At 45.1% G+C, this 18,238-nt stretch overlaps 2 protein-coding genes across 4 annotated transcripts in view; both read left to right on the top strand.

The window, feature by feature from the left end:
* Nucleotides 1–37: 37 nt before the first annotated feature.
* On the top strand, nt 38–1,840 carry SLC18A3 (solute carrier family 18 member A3). Its single transcript, XM_027649517.1, has one exon. It carries the CDS (start codon nt 38–40, stop codon nt 1,622–1,624), a length of 1,587 nt encoding a protein of 528 aa, XP_027505318.1. The 3' UTR covers nt 1,625–1,840.
* Nucleotides 1,841–3,053: 1,213 nt separating this feature from the next.
* Nucleotides 3,054–18,238, top strand: part of CHAT (choline O-acetyltransferase) — a 32,994-nt gene continuing 17,809 nt past the window's right edge. The window contains exons 1-7 of one of the 3 annotated variants that reach the window (XM_027649579.1): nt 3,054–3,140; nt 6,772–6,916; nt 8,837–9,028; nt 11,137–11,255; nt 12,685–12,738; nt 15,352–15,532; nt 16,527–16,704. In XM_027649579.1, coding sequence (XP_027505380.1) covers nt 6,854–6,916; nt 8,837–9,028; nt 11,137–11,255; nt 12,685–12,738; nt 15,352–15,532; nt 16,527–16,704 — 787 coding nt within the window. In that variant the 5' untranslated portion in view covers nt 3,054–3,140; nt 6,772–6,853. Of the gene's footprint in view, nt 3,141–3,776; nt 3,908–4,314; nt 4,340–6,771; nt 6,917–8,836; nt 9,029–11,136; nt 11,256–12,684; nt 12,739–15,351; nt 15,533–16,526; nt 16,705–18,238 lie in introns of those variants that run through there. The other 2 variants (XM_027649578.1, XM_027649580.1) reach the window with 2 other exon arrangements.

Below are 18,238 nucleotides of genomic sequence, written 5' to 3'. Positions count from 1 at the left end.
TGCGGGCGGCGGGGCGGCGGCGGCGGCGCTGAGGGCGATGTCGGAGGCGGGGGGCGCGGGCCGGGCGCGGGCCGCCGTGGAGCGGCTCTCGGAGGCGGTGGGCGAGCGGCGGCGGCAACTGGGCACCGCCATGGGGGAGGCGCGGCGGCAGCGGCGGCTGCTGCTGATGGTGGTCTGCGTGGCGCTGCTGCTGGACAACATGCTCTACATGGTCATCGTGCCCATCATCCCCGACTACATCGCGGCCATGCGTGGCGGCGGGGGCGCCGCCGGCCCGTCCGCGCCCGCGGGGGGCAACGGGAGCGGCGGCGGCAACCGGAGCCTCCTGCCGGCGCGGTACCCGCCGGCCACGGGGGGCAACGAGGACGTGCAGATCGGGGTGCTCTTCGCCTCCAAAGCCATGCTGCAGCTGCTGGTGAACCCCCTCAGCGGCACCCTCATCGACCGCGTGGGCTACGAGGTGCCGCTGCTGGCCGGGCTGGCCGTCATGTTCCTCTCCACCGCCACCTTCGCCTTTGCCGAGAACTACGCGACGCTTTTCGCGGCGCGCAGCCTGCAGGGGCTGGGATCGGCCTTCGCCGACACCGCCGGGATCGCCCTCATCGCCGACCGCTACGCCGAGGAGCCGGCGCGGAGCCGCGCCCTGGGCACGGCGCTGGCCTGCATCTCCTTCGGCAGCCTGGCCGCACCCCCCTTCGGCGGCGTCCTCTACGAGTTCGCAGGCAAGCGGGTGCCCTTCTTGGTGCTGGCCTGCGTCTGCCTCCTCGACGGGCTGCTGCTGCTGGCCCTGGCACCGCCCGGCGCCACCGGGGCACGGGCCAACATGCCTGTCGGCACCCCCATCCACCGCCTCATGGTCGACCCCTACATCGCCGTGGTGGCAGGGGCCCTGGCCACCTGCAACATTCCCCTGGCCTTCTTGGAGCCCACCATCGCCAACTGGATGAAGGATTCCATGGGGGCCAGCGAGTGGGAGGTGGGCCTCACCTGGCTGCCCGCCTTCTTCCCCCACGTGCTGGGCGTCTACGTCACCGTCCGGCTGGCTGCTGCGTACCCCCACCTTCAGTGGTTCTACGGGGCCCTGGGCATGGCCATCATCGGCGCCAGCTCCTGCTTGGTGCCAGCCTGCAGGAATTTCGGGCAGGTCATCATTCCCCTGTGTGGCATCTGCTTTGGCATCGCCCTGGTGGACACAGCCCTGCTGCCCACCCTGGCTTTCCTGGTGGACGTGCGCCACGTCTCTGTCTACGGCAGCGTCTACGCCATTGCAGACATCTCCTACTCGGTGGCGTACGCCCTGGGGCCCATCGTGGCTGGCCAGATTGTGCACACCATGGGCTTTGCACAGCTCAACCTGGGCATGGGGCTCGCCAATGTGCTTTATGCCCCCGTCCTCCTCTTTCTCAAAAACGTCTGCCAAATGAAACCCTCTCACTCTGAGAGGAACATCCTCCTTGAGGAAGGACCTAAGGGACTCTATGACACCATCAAAATGGAGGAGCGCAAAGGCGTGGGCAAAAGCCTGCAGCCAGCGGGTGAGATGGATGAGAATGGCATGGACTCATACCACAGGGACCTGAAAGGGGTGTCTGAGGAGGACTCATCGGACTATGAGTACAGTTAGATTTCCCCCATGCAGCCCAGCCCCATGAGCAAGGAAGGACATGTGGGGGAGAGAGAGGGAAAGGGGGGGATGACAGTGTTACTGCATTATGTTTCTGTACTGATGTGCAATATATACAGTTTAACCTTTGTCATGATGTAATGGCTTTCTTCTAGATTTATTTTTAATTGGTATTTCTTTCAGCATTCTGGCAAAGTGGAGGGGATGGGGAATGGGGGGACAATACTGAAGAAAGTTATCGGAGTAATCATTGCCATAAATCTGAGGGGATCCTTCCAAAAAACCCACCAAAAAGAAAACAAAAAACTCATCAGCCTTTTAGCTGGGGTATAATTGTGCAGAGCGTCCTCAAGCTGAAACTGTGTGTGACATATTGTATATCTCTGTAAAAAATACAAGAAAAGCAAAAACAGTATGTGTAAAATTTCAAATGGCTTATTCAGGGACTTAAGAAATCTTGTGTACATATATTCAGACTTTCAGTTGGTTTCATATATTTAAGAGCAACAACTGTCACACTGTCACATTTTATTCTTCCTTGAGAATAAACTGAAGTATTGTACTTTTTTTTTTCTCTCTTGTGCTGCTCTCCAGTAAGTGCAATATGCTGTATTATGTTGAAGTCCAAATTACAAGAATAATACAATCTGAATAAATGGAATTGAAGGGGATCGATTGTCTTTTGTTTTGTTGTTGAGGGCTGCTTGAGGGAGGGAGCTGGTTGTGCTCGTTGTAACCCCTGTGGTAACAATCCCCCATAGCAGTATCTATCTCAGTAGCTACCAAAATTGCACAGGAGAAGACCCCAATACAAAATGTTCTCATTCATTCTTCACAATATATCAGGTCTGAGCAAGCAACATCCCACTGCGAACACGCGCTACCGATTGCCTAAAAACAGCTCCTTGTATTCTTATGCGAATTTAATTTAATGCCCACAATGATGAATTTCAATTTTTTGAGTATTTAAAAAATTACATGACCAGCAGTTAAGAGACACAATACTAGAAAATGCCTTTCATGGTGTTAATGCTGCCCCAATTGCAACGTGTCTGCCTCAGTGGGTTGAGAGGGATTAAACAAAACAAAAGATGGGTGAAGTACTTCATTCAAACATTTGCAAAAAGTGGAAACCTTCGATCTAACCACAACGCAACCAGACTGCATAGCTTTCCCTGCAAATTTCTGTTGATATTAAATAAAATCGTTTATTTTAATTCCTAGCTTATTAGAAAACAAAATAAATTACTTGTAATCTCAAGAGAGAAAGAAAAAAATTACAAACGGCCACAGCGCCTGCTTAAGGGCTCCCACCCGTCCCTGGGGATCCAGGCGCCGCGAGGGACCCGCGGACTCACGGCCGGTGGGTTCCGCTGGGCTGCGCGGGACGCGCGGCCCCGCAGCTCCTGCCGGGGCGGGCGAGTCGCTGCTTACGCGGCGCAAAACTCATGAAAACAGCGCGACGGCTCTTTGGCACAGGGATTCGGCGAAGGAGAGATGGCCACCGCGGTGGGAGGTGAGCCTCGCTTCCCTAAACCGCAGCCGCTTCTTTGCGGTAAGCGGCCACAGCGGTGCCGCCTCCGGTCCGCCGCCCGCGCTCCCGCTACTGCTGCCGGCCCCGGGGCAGCTCCCGCAGAGCCCGGACCCCTCCCGGCACCGCTGCCGCCCCGCCGCAGCTTCCACCCCTCCCGGCCCTGGTGCCGGCAGCCCACCGGCAGCACCGCCCGCCCCTGCGCGGCCGCGGAGCTTTCAGGAGCCGCAGATGCCCCGCGGCGACACTGCTCGGCAATTGCGACAACCCCCGTGGCAACGCGGGTCAGCGAGCGCAGTGACCCCTCGCAGTCCCCTCGCGGACCCCTCTTCCCCGCCGCATAGGGAGCCTCTCGGCTGACCCCGACGGCGGTGAGAGCACGGGCGAGCCCGGCCCTGCCCGGTTCCCCCCGCCCCCCTCACGGGACACGGCGGGCACGGGGCGAGCTGGCGCCGGTGCAACCGGCGGGCACAGCCTCCCGCACGGGCGGAACAGCCGCGGGGGCAGCGCAGGCACCAACGCCTGTTGCGCGCAGCGGGAGGGGCGGGTAGGGTAGGGCAGGGCAGGGCAGGGCAGGGCAGGGCCGGGCAGCCCGGGGCGGGGAGGAGCCAGGCAGCGGCGGAGACGAGCCGCCCTCCGCACGCCCCCGCCCAGAGCGGACCTGGCCGCGGAGGAGGCGGCGGTACCTTGGACAGAGCCGCCGCGACTCGAGAGCCCGCCCGGCAGCCGCTCCGGAGCGCCCCGACGAGCAGGTACGGGCGGGCGGGCTGCGCGCCCTCCCGCTGCCCCGACGGCGCGGATGCAGGCGCCGGGAGAGACAGGGGCTTGGGAGCGGGGAAAGGGGGCGGCGGGTCCCCCGGAGCGGAGCCCAGCGGGCTCCCCTTGCCGAACTCTGCGGCTCCGGCGGCACCCACGGGGCCGCTTCGCTGCCGCCGCCCGCGTGTCCCGCCGCGACGGGTGGTCTGGGAGGGAAGGGGCGCCCCCGGGACTAAGGCTCGGGAAGGGCTCGGGACGCGCCGGCAACCTCCGGCGGAGCGTGGGCGCTCCCCGACGGGTCCAGCGCTGCTCGCAAGGAGCTCACGGCCGGCGACAGGGCGGCTCCTGCCTCCTCTCGCAATGTCAGCGGCTGCAGCAGCGCGCACTTCACAGTTGTATTCCTGATAACGCAGACATCCCTCTTAACTGTAAGCAGAGATTCCTGAGAACTTGAAGCTTATTCTCCTGATAACACTGAGAGTGAGGATGACTAGATAGACGGGGGCTGAGTGTGTTGCCCAACAATACTGTATACTGCAAGCTGCCTTCCGAGTCCACAATGTATGGAGAACTCAACTATAAGCACATGGGCTTATTTCAGTCCTCCTCTGCTATCTGCTAACAGAGAGATCAGTGCCTTTTGTTGTGGATTTGAGTTGCTGCTTTGAGCTGTGGGGAAGGCCACCCGCTCCTCAACCTGCTGTGACTCGCAGCCCCCCTGCTAAGCCTCTCACTCCAGCCCTCCAGCTAAGCCAGCTGTAAATAAAAACAGCAAGGATTATTTTATATTTTTTTGCCTAATAACTTTGACAATGCGCCTCACAGCCTTCTAGTGAGCAACTTTGAAGTTATCTTGAATTTCTGCAGGATTTTCTCCTGTGTCAGTTTTCTTGTCCTTTATTAGGCAAATACAGGATTGTGTGTGATGTTAAGCTGTCACCACTTGAACCAGAGACAAAGCCTCCGTTCATCCCCATGCCAGAGAAAAGCACAGTTCAGGCTACCACCTCCAAACTCCTTATCACACTGTTTTTACAGATATGTGGATCGGGTCTGTTGGTAGTAGCATTTTCCACAGACACAGTACAGATTTGTAGCGGGTGTGATGCCATATTGCAGTTTGACAAAAAACATAAGGAAAGAAAGAACAAAAGTCCCAGCGAGAAGAATACCTGCAGGATTTTCCCTTTAAGGGAGTACAGTTTTAGGGGCCCTAAAGACAAAATGGCTGCTCTGTATTTGAACACAGGTAGGGAGCCAGTCTATAGACAACTGGGCAAGCTACATTCTTCCAAGAGTTACAGGACATGACCATTATTTGAAGTGCTTTGACCCTGTGTTGCTAGGAATAGAGTGCAGGGCTAAGTGAGACCAGTGCAGCACACAAGAGGGAGCGAAGCAGTGCAGTGTGTTAATGTGGCCTCTCCATGAGGGAAATCGTCTCTCACCTGGGTTGAAATTGTGAGCAGATGACGGATCAACACGAGTTTGCTTTGTGGCTCATTGCAGGGCCCCGGGGACATCTCTCAACCTTATACAACCTATTTCACAGCACATGGCTCCACTGAAAGCCATTGCAGGACAGGATCGACACCAGGTGTCAGCGACCACATACACATTGGCAGAGCTGGAATAGCCAAGCCAATCCTCAGGAGAGGAATAATGCACAGCCATCTCTGCCCATTGCTAAGCAGAACTCTTCATCTCACTTTCATACACTGTAGGGTTTTTAACCAAATTGTTCTTCAAAGCTGTTTTAGAAATATCTCAAGTGTCCTGAATGTATAGTCCCGAAGATTACAGAAAGGAAAGTATTTTCTACATGGTCAACATGTGTTGTCTTTCATATTTCGCATGCACACAGTGGAAAGTAATTAAATAAATCCAAAAAACCTGTAATCCATCAAGATCTGACTGAACACAAAGAACTTGCTCTACTTTAGCTGCATTTAAGTACTATCATAATTGAATGACAATTGCTTGGTGTGGGCACTGTTATGTCAAGAAATACGTGTGTCATATAGCTTTTTTTTTTTATAGAAAAGCAGTAAGATGCATCTTTAGAAAACAAAACCAGGATAAGCACAATACCAGAGAGACCAGTGGAAGTATTTGCTCTGTCACAGATTACTTTTGTGACTTTTGGCAGGTTAAGCCATCTCCCTGGATAGTTACATGCTATTTGAGAAGACTGCTGTATGAAGCACAGTGTATGCCACTGCTGCCAGTCCTCTCACAGCCAGCCTGCCAGCTTAGGCAGGCTCATGGGGTCTCCCAGCCCACATCTTCGCCCCAAAGCACTGGCACCCAGTGAGCTTCTAGGTTGCAGGGGGCAAAGGCACATCTCCATCAAGCTCCTTTCTACAGCTTTTACTTCTTCTAGCACAGCAGCTCACTGTATCCATGGAACCGTGCAGTGACAAATACATTTAAACACTGTGGTGCTTTCATATAAAATGGTAGATAGAAAAATGCAGCCTTACTATTACCTGTGTCAACATAAGTACATTCAAAGAAAAGTCACCTCCAGCTAACATATAACAGTCATACAACAGTGCACGGATCATGCCACAATAAATTGCAAAGTAAATTACAGTGACAAAATAAACCATGCTGAGAAGGCACCTTTTATGAGCATCAGATAGTTCTGAATATATAAATTTATAGCAAAATGAGACAAACAATGTCAGAGCAATCTCCACAGGGCTCAGTTTAGCTACTTTTGACTGTTGTACTTCTATTTCTCTTCAGTTTTGCATTCTGCAGCTTCTGCGTATGCTTGCGCAGGGAATACTCCCCTCATACATTTTGGTTATAAATAACGGGTACTGACAGGACTTTAAATCTTTTCTATTTCCAGAACTGAGGCGTGAGGCTCCATAAGTGCCCCCAAGTGGCTTCAATTTCTGCCCTCAACAAAAGATACCAAAAGAAATGCAGAAATGCCTGACCTAGAAAAAAACACGGAGAAGAAAGAGAAAGATACATGCAGTAAAGATGAGACAGTAAGTGACTGTTTCGGGGAAACAAAAAGAAAAACAAAAAGAAGAGACTTAACAACTTTTAATACTGTAAATTAACGTAAATTGATATAATAATTGTAACCCAAGCTCTGTTCCAGAGCCTATTTCTTCATTTCAGGGAACACTTCTCATATCCAAATACACTCTTTATCCCAACATCCCATGAAGAATTCCAGTAAGTGAAATATTATTATACAACAGCAGATGCATTGCTACCAAGTCAGGGATGGCATGTAATTATTTTTTAATAGTACAGAACTATCACATATGATTAATTTTAAAGCTGCTTTAGGAGATGCCAGATGTGTATGCCTGTAAGAAGTCAACTCCTTGAGTTTAAAGCTTTTTTCCTAAGCAAAGTCATGAACTGTTCAGTAACCTTATCCAGAAAGATAAGGCTGAAGCCAGGTATCAAAAAGAAATACTGTTTAGCACATCTGTTTCCACTGACCAAGAAATCAATGACAGAAGAAATATGTCTTGACTAAACATAGCTTGAAACTGTAGAATTGCCATTCTCTTATTTCTGAGATCCAGGGTGCATTACAGGCTAAATTGGATTTGCATTTCCATTAATAACAGGGAATCCTATGACACTTTTTACGAGTATCTAAAATCTTCAGTTTCTAGATAGGGAAGCGTAATGCAGCACTGACTTTTCTGTGGATGTCAAAAGGCAGAGGTGGTATTTGAGCTCAGAGGACAGTGAGTCCCTGCCTACTGTTCAGAGCATTTTCTCCACCCCCCTCCCTCCCTGCATGCACTAGCAGAGAAGTCTGCAGCTAGATTTGCTCTAAGCAGCAGGTGGAACAAGGTGACTGCTAGTCCTTTCTTCCAACCAAAATGTCACTCTGGTCCTGCAATCCTGTGAAAATCAATGTCTGTTACACCAAGATGTAGTAAAAAAAAAAAAAAGGTGAAATTTGCCTACTTTAGCAGATAGGCAAAAATCTAATTAGAAAAATAAACCCTCCAAAAGTTTATGGCCTACACCAATCACTAATGGCCAAGCATAGCTGCATTAGATGCTCGTTTCTCAAGTGGGAGACACAGCCACCTCCCTGAGGAGCCATGCTTAGAGCATCACAGCCTTTTGCAATTTCCCAGTCTTTTATGAATTATCTCCTTGTTTGATTTTCCCACTACCCCCATAACTGTTCTGGCTTTTAAATTACTAATTACACTTCACTTGGTTAGTTCTACATTTAAAAAACAAAGGAAGCTTAATTGCATGAGTAGCATGAGACTCTTTTCTTCCCAGATACTGTTGCTCCAAAACAGGATGAGGATAAAGCAAGTATAAACAGAAATGCTTTATCAAGCCATTTATGGGGGTTCCAGACAGACTGACAGCAAAGGTTTGCCAGGGTAAAACACGGGTTTATTGAGGACTGTACATAGTCAGTACTAATAAACAGGAAGACCAGTGTTTTTTCTATTTCTATAATTTTATAACCACTCATTTTATCAATCAGACAAGTATTAACCCATGGTTTTACTAATCACAAGCTAAATGTACTTCTTTACTAATGAAATACCTTTTATTCAGGCATTATATTACCATGCTGTCATGTATTTGCAGATTTCCTAGAGCCTAGCTGAGACAATATGCTTGCACCATGACTCGTTGTCCTACGATTTCTAGAATTTTTAACAAGGAATATTCTCCTTAGTAGTTTTCCACTACTCCCCTAGTCTATCCATTTGAAAGCTTTCAAACAGAGTTACTGGAGAGTACATTTGCAGTAATCAGGCCTTGAGCTGCTAAAATAGAATAAATCAATTAAAAAATGGATGCAATATATTAATCAGCAACAAAAGAAAAAAAAGAAATAAAAAAGGGGACAGATTAGGAACAAGTAGAATTACTTGCTTATATATGTATATTTTTTTAATGACTAGGCAGTGCCAAAACTTCCAGTTCCACCACTGCAACAGACCTTAGGCATGTACCTACAGTGCATGAAACACTTGGTGCCAGAGGAACAATTTAAGAAGACCAAGGTCATAGTGGAGCAGTTTGGAATTCCAGGAGGCCTGGGAGAATCCTTGCAGAAAATGCTTGAGGAAAGAAGGGAAAAGACGATGAACTGGGTAAGCAAATACAGATGAGAAAAATAATTGCTGTGTTGGATGATGCTCGTTTACAAGTTCTTTCTGTTTTTCTACATGGAATCACTGTTTTCTTTCAGCTGGTCAATGCAAACAGGGGTCACATCAGATTCTGACAAGGGGAATGAATATTTCCAACATACTAGGCTAGATTTTTCAAATTATGTCAAAATCTGTATCATTATTATGTTTTCAGATCAACAGTTTGTTGGCATCAATGAAGACATTGATTCACCTCAGGTATATGCACAGAGGTGTCAGCCAGACCTGTAGGAAGCACTATATTACAACAGTTTTGGACATAATTTCTTCCTTTCCCTTTAATAACAGGATTTAGATTTTTTTATTGAAATGAAAAATGCTTTCTGACAGGGCTATAAAAAGTGCCTTGCATACACATCTACCCAAAGCTCTGATCCACTCAAATTGTTCTGGAATGGAATACTTCAGGATAGGAATTACTCTCTTAAAACTGAACTATTATTTGCCATTCACTGTGACACTATACCAATGTATTTACCCTGAAATATTTACTTTGTCAAATATGCACATACATGTACACATGTATATCTATCACATAGACCATGGTGAGACCTCAGCCTTTTAAAAAGTCCAGCCTTCTACTTCCCAGGACAGGAAAATTAAATAAGCCATAGCTGAAGTAGATTTTATCACTCCACAAAGTTGCAGTTCACCCTGTGTGGCAGCTGAAAACAAGAACTTTATTGAAGTCTTTCCATCCCAGCAAGGAAAATGGTTTCATGGATCAGTGAAATCCTGCAGGCTTGCTACTCATGTCAGTGAATTGTAGTTCTCCCTGTACTTTTCAGTTGTGTGACGCACAAGAAAACTCCATCAAATTGCTGCTATAATCAGAGAAAAAAGGCTACAGTACTGGCAGTGCTTTTATTTTTAATACAGTGCTTCATTTCTGAATGAAATGCTGCCCAATCTTGTTTTGTTACTTTGATCATAGAACTTCATGGCTTTGGTGTCTAAGATAACCATCATTTAATGTTCCTGATAGCAAACAGTGTTCCACGAAACAGCTGCTCATTTAACCACTTATAGCATGAAAACTACAGAGGAAGGATACGTAAACATTTTCTGAAAATATGTCAATTTTAAATACTGGTTATTAAAATGAAATACCTGATTCTTAAGATAAATCAGAAATTGTTTTATTCAGAATTTAACTTGCCAGGAGTATAGTTCTAGTATGTTCTCCTGAAGACTCCAGAGATTGTAGGGGAAGCATCTGTTCTAACAGCAATGAAATATCTCAGAGGAAAACTTTTTCAACTGATGCATGCATTTGTAATTATTTTTGCATAATTTCGTTGTTGTTTATAGTTACCATATGCAAAGCTTGCCCACTCAGAAAGACCATTTGATCATTTTATGAAAGCCTCCATTTTCCAAATAATGATTCTTCAATCTTTGCTCAGACATAAAAGAATGCAGTTACTGTACATCTGTGTTTTCAATAAAAATTGTTAGAAATTTAGTAAGTGTGTCTGGGTCAAGCACCAGCACTCTGTATTTGTGTCAGTGGACACAGAGAGAATTCTCCAGGGGCCTGATCCACATGCCAGTATCTGCGGGACCAAACCATCAGGCTTGGGAAATTCTTTTCCTGCTCTGTCTTGCTACAGGACAGTATCAGTAGAGCATCTTGGAATCATTGACAAAGATTTGAAGCCCCTTGAGGAAAACCATCACAAGTAAAACTCTGTCCCATCTCTTAAACATCTCCTAATCACTATGCAAGAGTTAACATGTTGTACTCAAGCATTTTTTGGTTGTAGAGAGAAGCAAACAATGAAATACCCAAAGCACCACGATACGGAGCTTGTTTACTTCTTAATGGAACACACTGTAAATTGCCATTGATTGAAAAATAGGATTATGGAATTGTGGCTGACTTCAGCTGAGCTGAGGTCGCGGAGCCCAGGCTGAAAATGCTCAGCAGCTCCATTAATCAGAGCCCATGCCTGACACCAGGAGCACCAAGCACTGTCCCCTCACCCCCGGGCTGCCTTTCCACGTGCTGTTTTGTAGCTTTAAGATTTCGTGTCCCCTTCCCTTAGGTGTTTAACTACTGGCTGGATGACATGTACCTCAACAACCGGCTAGCTCTTCCAGTCAATTCCAGCCCAGCAATTATCTTTGCTCGTCAGTATTTCAAGGATGTAAATGACCAGCTGAGGTAATGTACTACGACTTTGCAGCTTTTGCTAAATGAAAGGATATTTTAAATGTACTGCTTTTGCAAAAAGACAATCAACTTTCATTAAAAAATAAGGGCTGTAGCCATTAAATGATTTCCTACTAGGCCTGCTGACTGAGGGCAGTGTTTCTGGGGTTACTCATACTAATGTTCAGAAAGGAAAATGTCATTACTATTACATTTATTGCATGAAAAAAATGCCATGAGATTTATATTTTTAAGGAATATTTGCAAAGCTTTTTATTGTATGTAATCCGAGTAAACCACTTTGTGAGGAAAAAAAGAAATACTAATTTCTGCCATATAGTTTGAAGGAAAATAATCTTTAACATGCCATCGCTATGACTTGTAGCCACCCAGCAAACTGAAAAGGCCACGCTGGCATTACATTATCCCTTTCAGACGCCCAAAAGGGCACCAGAAACACAGGGGATCTAAGAATAAGAATTCAGAAATCATTTTTCCCCAAGAACACTGCTTCCTTCTGGCTCATAATTCCCAGCCCTGAACTGATCTTTCTCCTTTGAGCTACTGTGGGCAATTACTATCATTTAAAAAGAGAAAAGGTAAGCACGTAGCCAAGCACAGAATATACCTCTCCAGACACCCTTAAAACAGGATTCCATTCTTCAGCCTTTGCCAAAACGTTTCCTCCTTTTAAAACAGCAAAACGAACCAAATCTACCTTCATATAGTGCAGTTTTCCTCTTTGCTTTTAGCACTCTCTAGCTGCTCATTACTGAAATAATTAACTGCATGTGAATTTATGCTATTATAAAACAGCCAGAACCTTGAAACCAATATGCATTATTTTAACATTTTGTGTAGACAGCTAATGCATCTTTTTACTTTAGTTTAAACATAACTATAAATGCTTCCATTCATTACTGACTAAATTTATTGTGCACAGAGCTTTCAAAAAACCTCCACTTTGCATTTTCTAATGCACGTGCTTTAACAAGGAAATATTTTTCTCAGAGCCTTCCATTCTGACACAGTGCAAATGGACAATGTCAGGAAATAATACACCTGTCCTCAGCTCTGCAAAAAGAATATCTGCTTAGGACAGGAAGTACTCTAATAAATTGGACAGCTTATGAGTATTGATACTGAAACCCATGTAAAGGATTCTATTAAATATTCAGCCTCTGCTCCCATTCTCTAAATAAATGCTTTCAGGCTTCCTCCTGTGGTCTGTTTAACCATTTGAAGGGGCTGTCTCTAGGATTTCATATTTCTCTTGTCATGAATTAATTTAGGTTTTGGGTGGGGGCAGGGAACTCTTCTTGCCAAGCCAGAAGACTTTCTCCCCTTATGCTGTGTCATCAATCACTCCTCTGTCTCTCAGAAACAGCCCAGTGTTGCCCAATGACAAAAGACTGATGTCACTTCTATCTGCCACTTGCAGGTTTGCCGCTAATCTCATTTCAGGAGTGCAAGACTACAAAGCTTTACTGGACACGTAAGTAGCTTGGAAGGAGAGCTGCTGCTTGAGTACCCACAGGGCTTCTGATTCAAAGGTGCTCTCAATACATAATTGGGCTGTATTGCACTCCTCCATCACTTGGAAGGGCTGGGGTTGCAGCATGCTTCAGGGAAGGGCTTCAGCAATTTTTTATGCACTTTATACTTTTTTTACTGCAATGTAACAGGTTGAAGAGGGATCCTTTTTGATGGCCGGTAGTCATCAGTCTAGCAGGCACAGTGCAACCCAAAAGGACAGGCACAATCTGTCTAACAGAGTTACTGAGAACACCAGAGGAAGTCTGTGCTCTCCACACCCAAAGAGCACCAGCACTGTGGGTACAAAGCCTGCACACCTTTGCTGGCACCCTCTACTTGCCAGGGCACTGCACCCCCTCCACGTCCTGCACTCTGCATTTAGAACACCAATCCTCCCTCCCCACAGAGAAATAACACATTTAGGGGAAGGAAGCCTCACCACAGACAGGCTGGCTCAGTAGCTAGTCAGACTAAGTTACTTATGCAATTGTTACTTTCTGTATATAAACACTGGGGAAATACAAGATTCTTCAAGTCATGTATGAAGTAACTCATAACATAATATTTACATAGCAATTCTTAGCCTCGCTTAGTATGTTCCAAGTTTACTGCTGAAACCACCGCTCCCTGAAGAATAGGAACAGTGGACAGCCAAGCACAACAGAGACCACACCATAGTAGAGAACAAATAATATGCTTTAACCAATTCTTATTTGGATGAGAAATTCAAACAATAAAGTTCCTGTCATCTATGAATAAGATACAAGAAAGAAATAAGCTGTTTGATGTTTCACTTCAAAAGTCTGACAGCTACTCAGAAAGTATAGAAGAGCTACTTATTTAAGAACATGTGCTTTTGTTCAAGATATGCCATGCAACTGCATACACCAGCACTGGTGTGCTGTGAAGTACTATTGCATACTGCTGGAGTTGCATCTTTATATGACAGCATCTGAGATGAGATAAAGGAACCACATTGCTCAAACAAAGGATAATTTAAATTCTTACTGTTTTGACCTCACGACTCTAGAGCCAAAGACTCCTGTGATCAGATTTGCTTGTCTTTAATCAATAGCCACTGAAATCCTCACTACTGTATCCTCATTTGTTATTACTGTTTGCTTGTCTCTGTGTAACTATGAGGACACCATAATTGTAACATTTTCAGTTCCTTGTTGTTAAGGACTTGTATCAGCAAGTGTACTGCTATCTTCTCTTGGATCATCCCACATGCAGATGTACAATATTTAAGCCCAAACGCAAGTGTTTAGCTTTAACTGTGCAGATATTCCATGCAGTTTTGTCAGGACTAAGTATTTCAAACAAAGGCTACGTTGCTAATATAAAATAGTTGTAGGATCTTACACAGACATATAAATCAGTACAAGATTTTCTGGCGCCATCAGTTGGAGTTAATAACACCTTTCTTAACTGCTATAAGTACAGATTGTCTTCTATATAATCTACCATGCTATCCCACTATTTTCTATTATGATAGATTCTTTTTAAAGTATTAAGTATAAGGGGATTTCTGCATTGTGCAAAATGTAGGAGAAAACCCTGTTTTGCTGATAAGGAACAAAAATATCAAGCACCTTTATGAGGAAATAAGTGATACAGAAAGTTTGAAAGCTGGGAACTAAAGTGCATAACCCCTGGTTCAGAACTCCAACAGTTCTAAAGACACGATTAAACAAGATAAACTAGCATAAGACATTACCCCTTATCAGCTATATGACAGTAACCCTGCTTGCTTGCTTCTTTGCCTTTGCCCCTCTCTGCAAACTGGAAGTTTAGTCCTCTTTTTCTGAGGGAAACCTCTGCACCACAAGATCTTCTTCCTCCTGTGGTCTCTGCAGCCTCTCCCAACCAACAGAGCCATTATTTCCTGCTGCAGCATCAGTGGGGTATTTTACAAACCATAATCATAATTGTGATATCACTTTTTTCTTTTTATGGCCACTAAAGAAGCCTTTTAGATGTTGTTTTCAGATGCCTTCCAATCAAAAAGGAATAGGTTTTCAGTGCATATTACCCCATAGGTCTAAGTAAGAATTAGCACAAAATCAAGGATCTGTGGAAAACAGAAATTCCCTCCGTATTGCCCAAGTGATTCCTGTTCATCAAGCAAGGTCCTCTCACACACTCTCTAACTCTGCACAGCACAGGGCCACTGTGATTTGCAGGGAATTTCATCAGTACCTTTCTTCAAGGTGCTACTTCTTTTCCAGCTGTTCTGCTGACTTCTGTCCTGCCAAGTTTCCGGAATCCCATCTAGGCAGGCTTCCTATGCGCATTCCAAAGCTGCTTGTGACCTGCTATTCTTTCCATTGCCACTAGATGATAATGCAATTGCTTAATGAATATGCATGAAGCTGCCAGGAATGATGTATTTAACTTTGGTATGGGAATTCATCTATTTCCCTTATACTGTAATCTCATTTTATTATTCAATTTGTGTTATACCTGATCTAATTGTAACAGAACAAAGGACAGATTAGATTTCTTTTCCCTTCTGTCTCTCTCTCCCCTCTTTTCCTCTTGCTTTGTTTTTCTCTTTCTCTTTCTGCAGCCATGCTTTACCTGCTGATTTTTCTCGTGGACAGCTGTCTGGTCATCCTCTCTGTATGAAGCAATACTATGGACTCTTTTCTTCCTATCGCCTTCCAGGACCTACCAAAGATACCCTTGTGGCCCAGAAAAGCAATGTAATGCCAGAACCAGAGCACATCATTGTTGCTTGTAACAATCAGGTAAAAGAGTTTCTTTTTTTATACCTTTCTATATTTCTTAATTTGCTTAAATTCACTCCAGAAGAGCCTAATCTAATCTCTGTTCAGAAATGCAATTAGCATGCTACATATGAGCTCACTTCTTACCAAGCATTTGCAGTCAATATTTCCAAAAGATGCTTCTGCAGCATTTTTGTCCCTGGCCCACATTATGTTCCAAGAACAGCGATGCAGAAAGCAAGAATGTGGCAGAATTCATTTGCTCTCTCTTTCAAACAAAAATGTTTAATACACAGAGATGAAACCGCAGAGATGCTTAGAGTGCATTTGCGGGAAACGCGCTTCTCTTGGCAGTCAAGTATTGGCACACAATATATAGGCATATATATCACCATGATATATGTGCATGGCATATACACCCTGTAGGGGGGCCTAAGCTGTGCCTGAAGAAGTTAGCACAGGTGCACAGAGAAATACTGAAGCATTACAGTGAATCTGCCCCAACCAGTAATTGCCAGTGAGCAGCAGAGTACATCAGCTGGGCAGAGTATCTTATAGCCCAGCCTGACTATTTGCAGTACTGGAGTCATGCCTGCAGGCCCTCTTGGAATGAAGGGGTAGATTCCAGTAGTCCCTTTTCCAGGAAGTCCCATTCTTCACACCAATAGGCAGTTCTCTCAATTGTCTAGGTTATTTTTAAACAAATAGTACCATGAAAATTATTTCCATATTTTCTGGTTTTATCTCTTCAGGTTTTTTTAAGCTTATTCAAATGGCATATTTTTATTTGAGTCCAATACACAGTGGAAGTCTTCTATAGCAACTGGTATTACACTGGTGTTAAAACACAGGAGGGGTGAGCCCTGGGCCAGTCCCCAGCGGTTTTGTGCTCCACTGCCTCCAGGCCTGGCTCTCCTGACAGGACTTCAGCATCTCAACACCTACCCAGGCAACAGCAAAATGTTGGACCACAAAGGGTCTGACTGTTTTTCTGACTTCTGTCATTTTTTTGCAGTTCTTTGTTTTGGATGTTGTCATTAATTTCCGTCGTCTCAGTGAGGGAGATCTTTTCACTCAGTTACAAAAGATAGCCAAAATGGCAGAGAACGAAGAGGAAATGCTGCCTCCAATTGGCCTGCTGACAACAGATGGAAGAACAGAGTGGGCAGAGGCCAGGACGATCCTTATGAAAGGTTAGCAGCCACAACCCCAGCTTTCTCTTCTTCATCATCTTCCTCCTCACCATCACTGCCTTTCTTTGCTGGAAGTGAGGACTGAAATATAGGACTGAATGTGCAACGTTCCTGCTGAATTTTTGCAGCAGCAGGAAACTCAATATGTGTAAGTGTTCAGATGTGTGTTACCAGGGGAGCAGCAGATACAGCTTGACCCTTTGGCTGTGTATGTTTATGTGTTAATGTCATGTAAAAACTCTCACTCCATTCTCTGTTTTTCATCGCATAAATTACATTACATCAGATTTTGTGATTTGTCTCTTTCTTCGTATCCATTTTGTACCAGTAGGAATGAGGCATTCTCTTAGCTTTTGGCAACTCTCAGACATTTTTGATCTTATCTAAAAAAGGCATCTACAAATTAAGCACCTATTGAATCTAGCTGTGTACTCACTCTAGCCAATGGAGAAAGTACCACAGCAGATGCAACCAAATCTTAAGTAAGTATTAGGAAAGACAACACCAGTTATTATCTGGGGACAGTTCTCTCTCTCTTCCAACAGGCAGCATTTAGTTGTCTCAGATTCTGGACTTGAATGTCAAACTTTGAAACAGTTGAAAATAAAGGGTGAGGTTAGTGATCTTTATTACATCATACCTAATGTATTTTACCGAGAAGCTAAGTGAAGTAAACACCCTCTTTGTGCCACTTTACATGTCTGAAGTATTCACTTTCCCCTCCTGAAGATACTGTTAACTCATCTCTTTATCTCCAGTTCAGCAATGCTACAGAAAATATTGCTGTTTTACCAATGCCCTGGAATATAGAAGAGTTGCCAATAGTCTCAAAGTATGTTTACCATCCCAAGGAAGATTTCCCTTCATTTGTTCAAGTGTTATCTGTGCTTATAAAAACTTAGTATAGATAAACACACACAGACAGAGTCCTGGCCATTATTTCAGCAATATTACATAACACCAACCTCATCTTTAGTCCTTCCCCTTCTTTTCCTTCCTTATTTTAATGAAAATTGAGGTGAACACATAATTGTTTGTTTGCACGTCACGCTTTTAAGTAAAACAATGAATGCCTTGAAACCTGCCACAAAATCATCTTGTAAACTTACATCAGAAGAAAGAAAAAAAAAATCAACAAAAACTAGCAGAACCATCTCTATAGTGGTTTTAGATGGCCTGGCATTTGCCAAAATATTCATTTTAATCAGGAAGCAAACCAAATCAGTTATGGAGCTGAAAAAAACCAAAATTCTGCACTAGCAAATATCACCACATAGATTAGAGAAGGCTCTGTGTGGTTCTAAGTAGGAATCCCATTCTGGACCACTGATATTAGCACAGCTCCTCTATATAGGTGAATGCATTGCTGTTACACATGGATACAAGATCATTAGCAGCCCTGCATAACTCACAGAGGAAGAGAAAACCTGTGAAGCAATGTGAAGTGAAAGGGGTCACTCTACAGCTGTTTTGGGCAGGGCAAGAGAGGATGCTTTGAGATAGAGAAGACCTATACAGTGCTTTGCAGAGGCTG

The sequence above is a fragment of the Corapipo altera genome, unplaced genomic scaffold (assembly GCF_003945725.1).
Source record: "Corapipo altera isolate COAL_440 unplaced genomic scaffold, ASM394572v1 53, whole genome shotgun sequence".
NCBI classification, from domain to species: domain Eukaryota; kingdom Metazoa; phylum Chordata; class Aves; order Passeriformes; family Pipridae; genus Corapipo; species Corapipo altera.
Note: the sequence above shows the minus strand (reverse complement) of the source record. Positions and strands in the feature narration are given on the sequence as shown.

What these genes read in the sequence shown, in the direction of transcription:
- SLC18A3 (XM_027649517.1), top strand. Translation starts at nt 38, where the DNA reads ATGTCGGAGGCGGGGGGCGCGGGCCGGGCGCGGGCCGCCGTGGAGCGG.